Consider the following 14,438-nt stretch of genomic DNA (forward strand, 5'->3'; position numbering starts at 1 on the left):
TATTGGACCATTCAAGATTATTGATCGTGTCGGACCAGTAGCTTACCGACTAGAGTTACCTCAACAACTCGCGGCTGTACATAACACTTTCCACGTCTCGAATTTAAAGAAATGTTTTGCTAAAGAAGATCTCACTATTCCGTTAGATGAAATCCAAATCAACGAAAAACTTCAATTCATCGAAGAACCCGTCGAAATAATGGATCGTGAGGTTAAAAGACTTAAGCAAAACAAGATACCAATTGTTAAGGTTCGATGGAATGCTCGTAGAGGACCCGAGTTCACCTGGGAGCGTGAAGATCAGATGAAGAAGAAATACCCGCATCTATTTCCAGAAGATTCGTCAACACCTTCAACAGCTTAAAATTTCGGGACGAAATTTATTTAACGGGTAGGTACTGTAGTGACCCGAACTTTTCCATGTTTATATATATTAATTGAGATTGATATTTACATGATTAAATGTTTCCAACATGTTAAGCAATCAAACTTGTTAAGACTTGATTAATTGAAATATGTTTCATATAGACAATTGACCACCCAAGTTGATCGGTGATTCACGAACGTTAAAACTTGTAAAAACTATATGATGACATATATATGGATATATATATATATATATAGTTAACATGATACTATGATAAGAAAACATATCATAAAGTATATTAACAATGAACTACATATGTAAAAACAAGACTACTAACTTAATGATTTTTAAACGAGACATATATGTAACGATTATCGTTGTAAAGACATTTAATGTATATATATCATATTAAGAGATATTCATACATGATAATATCATGATAATATAATAATTTAAAATCTCATTTGATATTATAAACATTGGGTTAACAACATTTAACAAGATCGTTAACCTAAAGGTTTCAAAACAACACTTACATGTAACGACTAACGATGACTTAACGACTCAGTTAAAATGTATATACATGTAGTGTTTTAATATGTATTTATACACTTTTGAAAGACTTCAATACACTTATCAAAATACTTCTACTTAACAAAAATGCTTACAATTACATCCTCGTTCAGTTTCATCAACAATTCTACTCGTATGCACCCGTATTCGTACTCGTACAATACACAGCTTTTAGATGTATGTACTATTGGTATATACACTCCAATGATCAGCTCTTAGCAGCCCATGTGAGTCACCTAACACATGTGGGAACCATCATTTGGCAACTAGCATGAAATATCTCATAAAATTACAAAAATATGAGTAATCATTCATGACTTATTTACATGAAAACAAAATTACATATCCTTTATATCTAATCCATACACCAACGACCAAAAACACCTACAAACACTTTCATTCTTCAATTTTCTTCATCTAATTGATCTCTCTCAAGTTCTATCTTCAAGTTCTAAGTGTTCTTCATAAATTCCAAAAGTTCTAGTTTTATAAAATCAAGAATACTTTCAAGTTTGCTAGCTCACTTCCAATCTTGTAAGGTGATCATCCAACCTCAAGAAATCTTTGTTTCTTACAGTAGTTTATCATTCTAATACAAGGTAATAATCATATTCAAACTTTGGTTCAATTTCTATAACTATAACAATCTTATTTCAAGTGATGATCTTACTTGAACTTGTTTTCGTGTCATGATTCTGCTTCAAGAACTTCGAGCCATCCAAGGATCCATTGAAGCTAGATCCATTTTTCTCTTTTCCAGTAGGTTTATCCAAGGAAATTAAGGTAGTAATGATGTTCATAACATCATTTGATTCATACATATAAAGCTATCTTATTCGAAGGTTTAAACTAGTAATCACTAGAACATAGTTTAGTTAATTCTAAACTTGTTCGCAAACAAAAGTTAATCCTTCTAACTTGACTTTTAAAATCAACTAAACACATGTTCTATATCTATATGATATGCTAACTTAATGATTTAAAACCTGGAAACACGAAAAACACCGTAAAACCGGATTTACGCCGTCGTAGTAACACCGCGGGCTGTTTTGGGTTAGTTAATTAAAAACTATGATAAACTTTGATTTAAAAGTTGTTATTCTGAGAAAATGATTTTTATTATGAACATGAAACTATATCAAAAAATTATGGTTAAACTCAAAGTGGAAGTATGTTTTCTAAAATGGTCATCTAGACGTCGTTCTTTCGACTGAAATGACTACCTTTACAAAAACGACTTGTAACTTATTTTTCTGACTATAAACCTATACTTTTTCTGTTTAGATTCATAAAATAGAGTTCAATATGAAATCATAGCAATTTGATTCACTCAAAACGGATTTAAAATGAAGAAGTTATGGGTAAAACAAGATTGGATAATTTTTCTCATTTTAGCTACGTGAAAATTGGTAACAAATCTATTCCAACCATAACTTAATCAACTTGTATTGTATATTATGTAATCTTGAGATACCATAGACACGTATACAATGTTTCGACCTATCATGTCGACACATCTATATATATTTCGGAACAACCATAGACACTCTATATGTGAATGTTGGAGTTAGCTATACAGGGTTGAGGTTGATTCCAAAATATATATAGTTTGAGTTGTGATCAATACTGAGATACGTATACACTGGGTCGTGGATTGATTCAAGATAATATTTATCGATTTATTTCTGTACATCTAACTGTGGACAACTAGTTATAGGTTACTAACGAGGACAGCTGACTTAATAAACTTAAAATATCAAAATATATTAAAAGTGTTGTAAATATATTTTGAACATACTTTAATATATATGTATATATTGTTATAGGTTCGTGAATCAACAGTGGCCAAGTCTTACTTCCCGACGAAGTAAAAATCTGTGAAAGTGAGTTATAGTCCCACTTTTAAAATCTAATATTTTTGGGATGAGAATACATGCAGGTTTTATAAATGATTTACAAAATAGACACAAGTACGTGAAACTACATTCTATGGTTGAATTATCGAAATCGAATATGCCCCTTTTTATTAAGTCTGGTAATCTAAGAATTATGGAACAGACACCCTAATTGACGCGAATCCTAAAGATAGATCTATTGGGCCTAACAAACTCCATCCAAAGTACCGGATGCTTTAGTACTTCGAAATTTATATCATATCTGAAGGGTGTCCCGGAATGATGGGGATATTCTTATATATGCATCTTGTTATTGTCGGTTACCAGGTGTTCACCATATGAATGATTTTTATCTCTATGTATGGGATGTGTATTGAAATATGAAATCTTGTGGTCTATTGTTACGATTTGATATATATAGGTTAAACCTATAACTCACCAACATTTTTGTTGACGTTTAAAGCATGTTTATTCTCAGGTGAATATTAAGAGCTTCCGCTGTTGCATACTAAAATAAGGACAAGATTTGGAGTCCATGTTTGTATGATATTGTGTAAAAACTGCATTCAAGAAACTGATTTCGATGTAACATATTTGTATTGTAAACCATTATGTAATGGTCGTGTGTAAACAGGATATTTTAGATTATCATTATTTGATAATCTACGTAAAGTTTTTTAAACCTTTATTTATGAAATAAAGGTTATGGTTTGTTTTAAAAAGGAATGCAGTCTTTGAAAAACGTCTCATATAGAGGTCAAAACCTCGCAACGAAATCAATTAATATGGAACGTTTTTAATCAATAAGAACGGGACATTTCAGCATGCAAACCATTTCATAATACATCCAACTATAATTGGCTTAATAATAATCTTGATGAACTCAATGACTCGAATGCAACGTCTTTCAAAATATGCCATGAATGACTCCAAGTAATATCCTTAAAATGAGCTAATGCACAGCGGAAGATTTCTTTAATACCTGAGAATAAACATGCTTTAAAGTGTCAACCAAAAGGTTGGTGAGTTCATAGGTTTATCATAACAATCATTTCAATATATTAATAGACCACAAGATTTCCGTTTATAAATATATGTACACTCGCAAGTGTATAAAAGTATTCTATAAGTTGTAGGCACCCGGTAACAAGCCTTAACGTTCATGTTTTACCCTCTGAAGTACACCAGATCAGGTGTGTTTAAAATAACCTCGAAGTACTAAAGCATCCCATAGTCAGGATGGGGTTTGTCAGGCCCAATAGATCTATCTTTAGGATTCGCGCCTACCGTACATAGACAAGTAGTTTAATGTTACCAAGCTAAGGGTATATTTCTGGTTTAAACCCACGTAGAATTAGTTTTAGTACTTGTGCCTATTTCGTAAAACATTTATAAAAAACAGCGCATGTATTCTCAGTCCCAAAAATATATATATAAGGGAGCAAATGAAACTCACCATACTGTATTTCGTAGTAAAAATACATATAACGTCATTTAACAAGTGCAAGGTTGGTCTCGGATTCACGAACCTATATTAATTATATATATTTATATGTTGGTCAATATTTGTCTAACAATTTTTGGTCAAGTCATAGTGTACCACAATCCTAATGCTCGAGACTAATATGCAAAAGTCAACAAAAGTCAACTTGACCCAAAATGACTTCTAAAATTTATATGTGTTTATTATATAACTTAACTATAGTCGTTTTATATATTTAAATATATTTATTAGATTTTATAATAATAAAAGTCATTTATTAATAAAAATTTATATTAACGTTTATATATGATAAAATATACTTTTATATATCTTAAGTAGTAAAATTTATAAAGTTCATTTAATATCGTAAAACTATAGTGGTATGTATTATTAATGTAATTATATTACGCGTGGTGAAAAATATCTTTGTATCCCCTATTTATTTGATAAAATAATATTGATCATAATAATAATAAGTAAAAGTTGTATTATTTTGTAATAATAATTATTATTATTCTATAAAAAAAATAACAATATTTATATTTACTAAAAATGTTATTATGATAAAATGATAATACTAACATAATAGTAATAATGATATTTTATAATAACAATGATATTTCTATTAAAATAATAACGACGATAGTAATAATAATCATTTTAACAATAATACTAAAATTCAGTTGACTATAACTTCAAATCCGTTCATCGAAACCATTCGATATCTAAATGAAAAGTTCTTAATTTTTCGCTAGCTTTCCAATGACATGCATATCATATACCCTATCTCAGTAGCATATGTATCTAATTCAGGATTCAACAAACCTATCTAAGGACAATATCGAATGTACAAGCATGCATAATCCTATATACTCGAGCACTAGTCAGGGATACACTATTGATATATAAAAGTTAAGTTATGAGTGCTCACATATCAATATTGAGATTCAATATTGCAGGAAAGTACGTAGACGCAACGGAGATGATAAACACTAGATTGACCTCACGAGCATACCCATGAACCATACCCATCACCTCCATAGCTATAACCCATAATTTCCTTAGCTTCGACTCATTCAAAAAAACTATTTTAAAATCACTCGGACATCACTCCATCGTAATATTTTATGTATACTAATAATATCTTGAAATAATACAGAGCAAATATAGATATATATATACATGTAAATCGATTGAGAGAGTTTAGAGAAATATATTTTCAAGTTTCTATGAAATAATGAAACCTATTGAATTCTATTTATAATAGATTTTTGAATTATTAAAGTGAATTATTAAAGTATGAATTATTAAAGTGAATTATTAAAGTATGAATTATTAAAGTGAATTATTAAAGTATGAATTATTAAAGTGAATTATTAAAGTATGAATTATTAAAGTGAATTATTAAAGTATGAATTATTAAAGTGAATTATTAAAGTATGAGTTATTAAAGTGAATTATTAAAGTATAAATTATTAAAGTGAATTATTAAAGTTAAAGTAAAGTAAAAGTAAAGTAAAAGTAAAGTTAAAGTTTAGTAAAAGTATAAAAACTATGTATGTATAATACGCGTATAAATATATATAATATTAATTTAAATCGTTATATATATTTAATGAAATAAAATATAAATATCGTTATATTTATTATACTAGTTAAGTAATGAGTTGTCAAAAGTGATTCTAGATATTTATAAAAGTTATATACGTTTTAATAATAAAGTTCTTTTTAAACTGAAAACGTTTTTGTACGTTTGAAAATAGATTAATAGAATATTATGGAAACCAATTCTCCACTAGCTTTTGTCTAACTTTCGTAAATGACACTTTTTATTTTTATTTAAAAATAGCTTTACAAATTATTCCGAATATCGTTAAGAGAAATAGATTTTCTCAAATTATAGTGGACCTCTCAACAGAGACTTGTAATCATAATTCAATGTTTCTGATAATTCAATCATTTAATATTTTTTTTTTTAATTTCGTCGATAATCATATTGAAACAAATACGTTCATATAAAGCATTATACGTTTAAATACTTTGTTGACATTTTCAATTTATAACATATACACATATACATACATATTCATATATGTTCATTTAATGGTTCGTGAATCATTGGAATTTGGTCGAGGTTTAAATGAATGTATAAACATAGTTTAAAATCCTTGAGATTTAACTTAACAAACATTGCTTATCGTGTCAGAATAATATAAAGATAAAGTTTAAATTTAGTCGAAAATTTCCGGGTCGTCACAGTTTGTGATGGTGAAGTTGTGTTGGGTTGGGTTTGATTCGAGATGAAACAGAATCGTATGCAGCAGTCACAATATGTCGCAGAAAGTGAGATGGGTTTGGTGGGTTTTGAATTAAAACATAAAAGTTTTAGAGGAATAGTAGCTTTAATGGATGACTTTGTTTTGGGTAGTTTACGTGAGTTGTTTGCACGAAGGTTTATCACAGGAAACATAAACATAAGTTGCAACAAAAGTGTTGGGTCTCGATCAATTCAAATGGGTTTGATTGTGAAGGTTATTAGTTGTAGACTGTGATGGTGGAAGGTGTCGTGGTTGTCTTTGAACAACTTTAGGAGAGAGAGTAGTGTGAGAGTGGCGGTTTGTTATGGTGGTGACTAAGGTGATTGGTGATGGTTCTTGATGATCAAGTTGTAGATGGTGGCGGGTATGGGTTGCAAGGGAACATCTTCTTGTGGTGGTGATGATTCATAATTAAGAATTGTAGAGAGAAAGAGGAGAGAAATAGAGATATAGTAGTGGTGGCGATTGTAAAGAATGATGGTGGTTCTCCGGTGATTGAGCTTGATCGGGTGTTGTATAGTTTTATAGATGCCCTCAAGTATTTGTATATATATTCATATATTTAAAGGAGAAGAAAGATAGTAGCAACAGTAATTAATCATAATTCTCAATTATAACACAGTAAACTTTATAATAAACATATAATTCAAACACAGGAAACAATTTATAATTCAATTATATACAGTGAGTAGTCGAGTGTTTTGTTTTTAATCTACCGACAGTTTCCAGGGACTGTGTAACGTGCGAAACCAGTGGCGGATAAAAGTGTTCAGAAAAATTCCATATTTTTAAATTAACTATATTTATTTATTTTGGTCATTATGGTATAAAATTTGGTCACTAACTATTAAATAAAAATTACATTAATTATTCACTCCTAACCCCCAAGTAAAATAAAAAAAATTTAAAATTTGACAAACAACTTCTAAATATATTATTAATAAGCCTAAAATTTATAAAACTCATTTTCGAACCACCGTTTATTTTAAAATCACATAAGTTCCTTTTTAACTCATTTACTATTCATTTAATAACAATTGAGCGTTACCATCATTTACGAAATAAATTCGAAATCACAAAATATATATTTAATATACTTTATTTATGTACATAGATATGTTTTAAATATTAATTATCATAATATCATATTTTTATTTTATTTTATATACTTAGCTTTAATAACAACAATATATAATACTTCAAATATTATTTCGAATTATTATTTATATATACATACACACATATCTATTTACAATTAATTGTTCGTGAATCATCGAGAATGGTCAAAGGTTAACTGAATCCATCTAAATAGTTCAAAAATTTTGAGATTCAACATTACAGACTTTGCCTTATCGTGTCAAAATCATAAAAGAATAAAGTTTAAATTTGATCGAAAATTTCCGGGTCGTCACAAAGTGATTCGGAAATAACTAAACCTTTATTACCCACCAAAAAAGAAGAGTCTTTTAACACTATATGAGGAGTAGCCACAACACAATCAACCACAAGAACGTTATCCAAATCCTCAACCGTGGAACACATATGAATGGTTCTAACAAGCAATTTACTAACCGGTGACTTCGAAGCTAACAATGAAACGCTAGGAGCCGAATCAGAGTTTAAAAAAGGACTACCAACATGAGTAGAAACCAAAACTTGTGTTTTACAACCGTTGAAACAAAATTTACCACAAAACAACAACTATTGTCAAATGGACCGGAGTTACCTGTCTTCGCCAAACACTCGAACGCAACCTTATGATCTAGAGCGAACCTCCAAACACGTGAGCATTTCTTTTCGCATTCTTTATCTTTACACGGAAAAGATGAACGATTAACTTCCGGAGAGCAAACGGATTGATGATCAACAGATGTCTTTTCGCAAGGTAAATAAGAAGCTAAAATCAAAGGTTCCGATCACCATCTAAAACAGGAAAATCAGAAGGTGTAACAAGCTGTTCATCAGTCGATCTTTGGCCAGGCTGAACATTACTCGAATCATTAATCTTTAAACCATCCCGATGGACAAACATAAACCCAAGCCCCAGACACAAGGTGTGGGAATACCACTGAGACAAGCCTGTAATGGTTAATATCATATTTTAATCTCAAAGTAATTACTAACATAACGAAGGCTGCGTTTGTTAAAATATATTGATTAAGCGTTAGATTATTTAAAATTGTAATAATTTAATGGTTTTAATTAAACTTGATTTTAAATGACAATAGCTAATTTGATAATCATTTTAATTTACATTTTAAATGATACTGAATTGACATAATAACATTTTAAGGATAAAAATACAGTTGTTTGATAGTTTTTTATGAAGATTTGAATGGTTAAAGAGTATTTTAATTATATACGATTCTCTTCAATTTTAGTTATCATCATTTCTTATATAAAAGTTACAAACAAGCACAATATACGTCTTCTTTTTTGAATTTATTGTATATAGGCGTTTGTAACTTTATATTCTTTTTTTTACAAAATACATAAAGAAAGAAAATAAAAAAGTTTCAAACTATACCCCCTGACTAAAATCTACAAAACCCCGCATTCAATCTCGCCGGCCCAATTTCCACTTCACTAATAGTCACTACAACAAAACCCAACAACAGTTTCTTGCATTCTTTGTAACCATCGTTAAAAAAAATCAAATCTTTACTCGAAACAATCAATCAAACCCCAGAAAAAAAAGTAATTAAAGAAATGGGTTCATCATCACCGTCACCGGAAGAGACGGTCAACACGGTGGCAGTACGGTTACCGGTGATGGATTCAATAAAACGGTTTTCATTATCCGGTATAAGTATTCCTAAAGAGGAGTTACGAAAGAAAATTACGATGGCTGAGTATTTACGTTTTGCAATACGTGATTGTATTGCGAATAAAGATATTGATGCCGGAAAACGTCATGCTGACGTCAGTAGTGATGGTGGTGGTGAATGTCCGGTTGTGGTGTTTGTGAATTCTAAAAGTGGTGGAAGGCATGGAACTGAACTTAAAGCAAGATTGCAGGATTTAATGGGTCAAGAACAGGTTTTTTAAATGTTTTTTTTTAGTTTAGTAATTTTAACTAATTTTATAATGAAATATAATTATATAATATATTTATATTTATTGTTTCTGTTCTTTGTTATTTTTAATTGGTTGATGTTTGATTTTTACATGAATATAGTTGCAAGAGTTCTGTAATGTTATTATTATAATTTATAAATATAAATAAATATAAATGTTAGCTGAAGTATTAGGAACTGGTGATTTCTTATGATCAAAAAATATTTTTATTTATTGTATATTCCTTAAATGGTTGAAGTTAGTTTTTCATATGAATGTACCTGCAGTTGTGTACTGTAACTATTAAAATTTAGTTAAAGCCAAACTTTATGAGTCCTCTCAGATAAACTTAGATATCTCTTCTATTTATTTATTTATTTATTTTTATTATTATAATTTTTTACTAGTTGATGTTTGATTTGATGATTTGTTTTGTACTCCGTATATGTGAATAGCATTCAAGAATTGTAATAATGTTAAATCGTTCTAGTTGAACTAGACCAAGGTTTTAAAAATGTACGAGTTGTAATAATGAGAGTTATTAACTTAGTGACAAAGCACAACTATGAGATTGAAAAAGGTTTGTGATTTAGGGGATGTTCATAGGAAAATTGCAAAGTTTTATTAGATTTGTTTAATCATGAATGCTTCAGGAATTGTTTTATTTAAATTTTGTTAGCTGAAGCATTAGGAATTGATCTTGACCCTTTCCGTAGAATAAAATTGATACACCGTAAAATAATTTCTTATTCCGTCATTTACCTTTTCTAGTTGCATAATTATTTTTCTCATAAAGTTAATTTATTTTCATGCGTCAGGTGTTTGACCTTCAAAATGTGAAGCCACATGAGTTTGTTGAGTATGGTTTGGGTTGTTTGGAGAAGTTTACTAGTCTTGGAGACAATTGTGCCAAACAAACCAGAGAACGATTGAGGATTGTGGTATGTGTATAACGACCTTAAGTGCATACTCATAGTTTTTTTTGTTTTTTTTTTTTTTTTTTTTTCTCATACTCATAGTTTAATATGTCATATATATTATATATGATATGAAACTATTAGCCTCTCCATCGATCAAAAGAATGCAACTTTTGATTGTGCACATGTTCAGTTAAACCATGGATTGATTATTGCTCATTTGTTAGGTTGCAGGAGGTGATGGAACCGTTGGTTGGGTTCTTGGATGCCTTGGGGAGCTTCACAAGCAGGGTCGAAACCCCATTCCGCCAACCGCAATTATACCTCTCGGTACAGGAAATGATCTCTCCAGGAGTTTTGGTTGGGTAAGGTTTTTCTAGTGGTGGCAAGATGGCCGGGTCGGGCAGGCTGGTTAAGTCAATCATGTTTCTGATTTTAGTAACGATTGAAAATTGAAATGGAATTGTGAAAGATATTTAGTAGATATTGTTTATTTTAATGTTTTTGATTGACTTAGTTTGAAATAAAAGACAACTCATAACGACCTATTTATATGTAAATGGTCTGAAATTGCCACCTTTATGTTTTTCAGGGTGGTTCGTTTCCTTTTAGCTGGAGAGCGGCCATAAAAAGAACTCTTGACAAGGCCACATATAGTCCAACTAACCGTCTCGATAGGTTGGTTATGATTTTTAGATGTATGTACAGATAAATTTATTTGCACAGTTATTAATGGGGGTGATGTCACTTATGGTTTATAATAATATAATACTATATATACTATATATGTCAATATAATACTATATATACTATATATGTCATTACTTGAATCTTATATGTTTAGTTGGAGTCTTTCGATATCAATGCCATCTGGTGTTGATTTGGACGCTCCGCATTCTATGAAGCAAACAGAGGAGGTTGTTCTTGCTCAGGTTTGTAATATTATGATTGTTGTTGGAAATATGTAATTTAGTTTACAGATGTTTAAGAAAATTAAATATTATGATTGTTGACCAAAGTTATTAGGTATTCTTTGTAGGATGTTGAAGTTCTAGGGAAGTTGCCTGAGAAGGTTTCATGCTATCAAGGAGTGTTCTATAATTATTTCAGCATAGGTATTCTATTCTTCTTTTTCTATTTCAGCATAGGTATTATTATTTATTATTTATTATTAAATATTAATTATAATTGTTATTATATAATTTTATTTTATTTTGTCTTTTTACTACCTTGACAATTAAGTTTTCTTGATAAAGGAATGGATGCTCAAGTGGCTTATGGTTTCCATCATTTACGGAATGAGAAACCTTACCTTGCTCAAGGTCCTATTTCTAACAAGGTCTGAACTTTAAATAGCATTATTTTCATTAGAGGTTTCATTGATGGACTGGTCGAGTAACCTTTTATACAGTCGGGTCTACTACTCGATACTTTCTTGTCCTTTGAGTTTTATAAAATGAAAGTGTAAATTGATAATACGATTATAAACATGTGGTGTTACAATCATAATCTAGGTTTTTTAAATAATTATGAGTAATAAGGTTCTATTCATTTTAAAAGAAATTGGGTGACTTTTGACTTTTCAAACCAATTAACTCCTTTTCATGTTCGTTATTGTTCAGAAGTTTACCCTTATTAACCAATATTTTAGGTGCATGGGTTGAAATTACCACATCTATGATTTGTTAACATATTTGAGGATTATGAATTTGTTATACGGTTATAAGTTACCTAGTTGATTAGTTTATTGTTCTGTTGTCACAGATGATCTACTCTGGATACAGTTGTAAACAAGGGTGGTTTTTCACACCTTGCATGGCTGATCCTGGTTTAAGGTAATAAAAAAAATTGTCACATTGAAGTACTCCTTCACCTGATATAATTGTTATGTTTTACTTTATGTCTTTGCACATGTGTTAATATGCTCATGGGCCATACTATTCGAACATATTAAAATCTATTTGTAAGCATGAAATTTACTAGTAAATAACTAGTTAAGGGGAAAAATTTTGATGAATGCAGGGGACTAAAGAATATCTTGAGGTTACATGTTAAGAGACTAAACAGTTCTGAGTGGGAACATGTTCCTATCCCATCAAGGTAAAGTTACTAATTTAGAATGTTGTCGTTATTACACATTTGGGTATGCTTTGGTCGAATTGGGTTAAGTTTTATTTCAAATGGGTCATCTATTCTTATCTAGCTAATTGGAATTGGGTAAAATGGGTTGACGGATCAAAGTGGTTGTAAGTCAGCCGATGTCTCTTTAGAATCCATAAATTCTTCTTAATACGTTTCTTTTAAAATATTTATACCATATTATTTTTGTAATCATAATTAGCTAGTGACTTATTATTTTATGACGGCAAAAAGATCTTATTTCATACTGTTGCTTGACAATATATCACCTTCCAGTGTTAGGTCTATTGTTGCCTTGAATCTTCATAACTACGCAAGTGGAAGAAACCCTTGGGGTAAATTAAAACCAGAATATATGGACAAGGTAAAATATTATTAATATTTATATGGATGATTGCAGTTATAAATTGACACTTAGTTTTGGGATAATGTTTTTTAGTACATATCAAATAATATATAACTCTCCAATGAAAGACTTTTATTTAAAGTTATTTTGTTTTGTTTGTTATTTGGTCAAAATGCAGAAAGGCTTTGTTGAGGCGAATGCAGATGATGGTCTCCTAGAAGTATTTGGGTTGAAGCACGGATGGCATGCATCATTTGTGATGGTCGAGCTTATTTCAGCCAAACACATTGCACAGGTATTATATTATATGAATATTCAACATGTAATTTTTTTTTTACAAATGTGACATTTTAGTACTATGTTTTTTGGACACACAGATTATGTTTTGAAACCATTCAGGCTTGCCTGAGTGGCCACCGAGTTGCCCAATGAAGCACACCACCCGGGTTCAATTCCTGGCTATGCCAAATTGTTCAAAAAGGGAGTGTGACTAGAGGGTGCGCATAATGCGCAATTCACCCGGTACCAGGTCTCGCTCTCGGGAGGCTTGATTACCCGAGGTTTTACCTTCTATGGGGGAGCCAATGTGCTCGTTCATAGGAGGGTTTCCTTGCTTACCAAAAAAAAAAAAGATTATGTTTTGAAATTGGGTGTATTGTATGTTCCTCAGGCTGCGGCAATCCGATTGGAGTTGAGGGGTGGAGCATGGAAGCAAGCTTATTTGCAGATGGACGGAGAACCATGGAAGCAACCATTGAAAAATGAGTTTTCAACTTTTGTCGACATTGTAAGGGTACCATTTCACTCAGTTATGATAAATGGAGGGTAAGAGGGTAATTAAGAGATTAATACCGTATTGTCTGGGATTTAGTGTAAATCAGTTCTATCATTTAACTACTGCACAAATATATTAGTGGTTCCTTTAAACTACTTGTCATACCATTTGTTCAATTACGTGCTTAGCGTGCGCCTTGTTTGTATAATCCTGTAATGATGTAATGATTCAAGTTGATTGGTAAATTGTGAAAAGTTTTTAATCAATTAACAGTTGTTCCTTCAAGCCATATTGTTTGTATAATCTGGTTTTCGTTTTCAGTATTATGATGTGCTAGTTATCATTAACCACTCTGGCTGTTTATTTTTTTATTTTTATTTTTTTAAATTTGTCTTTGTTTTCATTTGTCTCTTATTTTGAAGGGTTGTCTGATTCTATGTATCATGAATACTGACCAATTATGATATTAAGTGGCAGATTAAGTGACAGACAAACAATAATTTAACTTACTCAATTACGAGTTAAAAAAAAGATTATTTTATTATTAAATTAAATGGGGGAAATTGAT

General features: G+C 30.4%; 1 protein-coding gene across 1 annotated transcript; it reads left to right on the forward strand.

Annotated features, from left to right (window-relative positions):
• The first annotated feature begins 9,176 nt into the window (after positions 1-9,176).
• On the forward strand, positions 9,177-14,095 carry LOC139890645 (diacylglycerol kinase 4-like). Its single transcript, XM_071873549.1, has 12 exons — positions 9,177-9,675; positions 10,512-10,634; positions 10,838-10,975; positions 11,203-11,288; positions 11,455-11,542; positions 11,650-11,725; positions 11,867-11,949; positions 12,375-12,445; positions 12,633-12,710; positions 13,026-13,113; positions 13,274-13,390; positions 13,766-14,095. The coding sequence occupies exons 1-12, from the start codon at positions 9,346-9,348 to the stop codon at positions 13,922-13,924; spliced, it is 1,437 nt and encodes a 478-aa protein (XP_071729650.1). The 5' UTR covers positions 9,177-9,345; the 3' UTR covers positions 13,925-14,095.
• Positions 14,096-14,438: the final 343 nt, after the last annotated feature.

Source organism: Rutidosis leptorrhynchoides, chromosome 2, assembly GCF_046630445.1.
Source record: "Rutidosis leptorrhynchoides isolate AG116_Rl617_1_P2 chromosome 2, CSIRO_AGI_Rlap_v1, whole genome shotgun sequence".
NCBI lineage: Eukaryota > Viridiplantae > Streptophyta > Magnoliopsida > Asterales > Asteraceae > Rutidosis > Rutidosis leptorrhynchoides.

Bases quoted from the DNA above. Each gene is read 5' to 3' on its own strand.
- LOC139890645 (XM_071873549.1), top strand. From the start codon at position 9,346: ATGGGTTCATCATCACCGTCACCGGAAGAGACGGTCAACACGGTGGCA. The intron at 11,543-11,649 runs GTTTGTAATATT...TATTCTTTGTAG, and splicing joins AGGAGGTTGTTCTTGCTCAG to GATGTTGAAGTTCTAGGGAA. The intron at 11,950-12,374 runs GTCTGAACTTTA...CTGTTGTCACAG, and splicing joins AAGGTCCTATTTCTAACAAG to ATGATCTACTCTGGATACAG.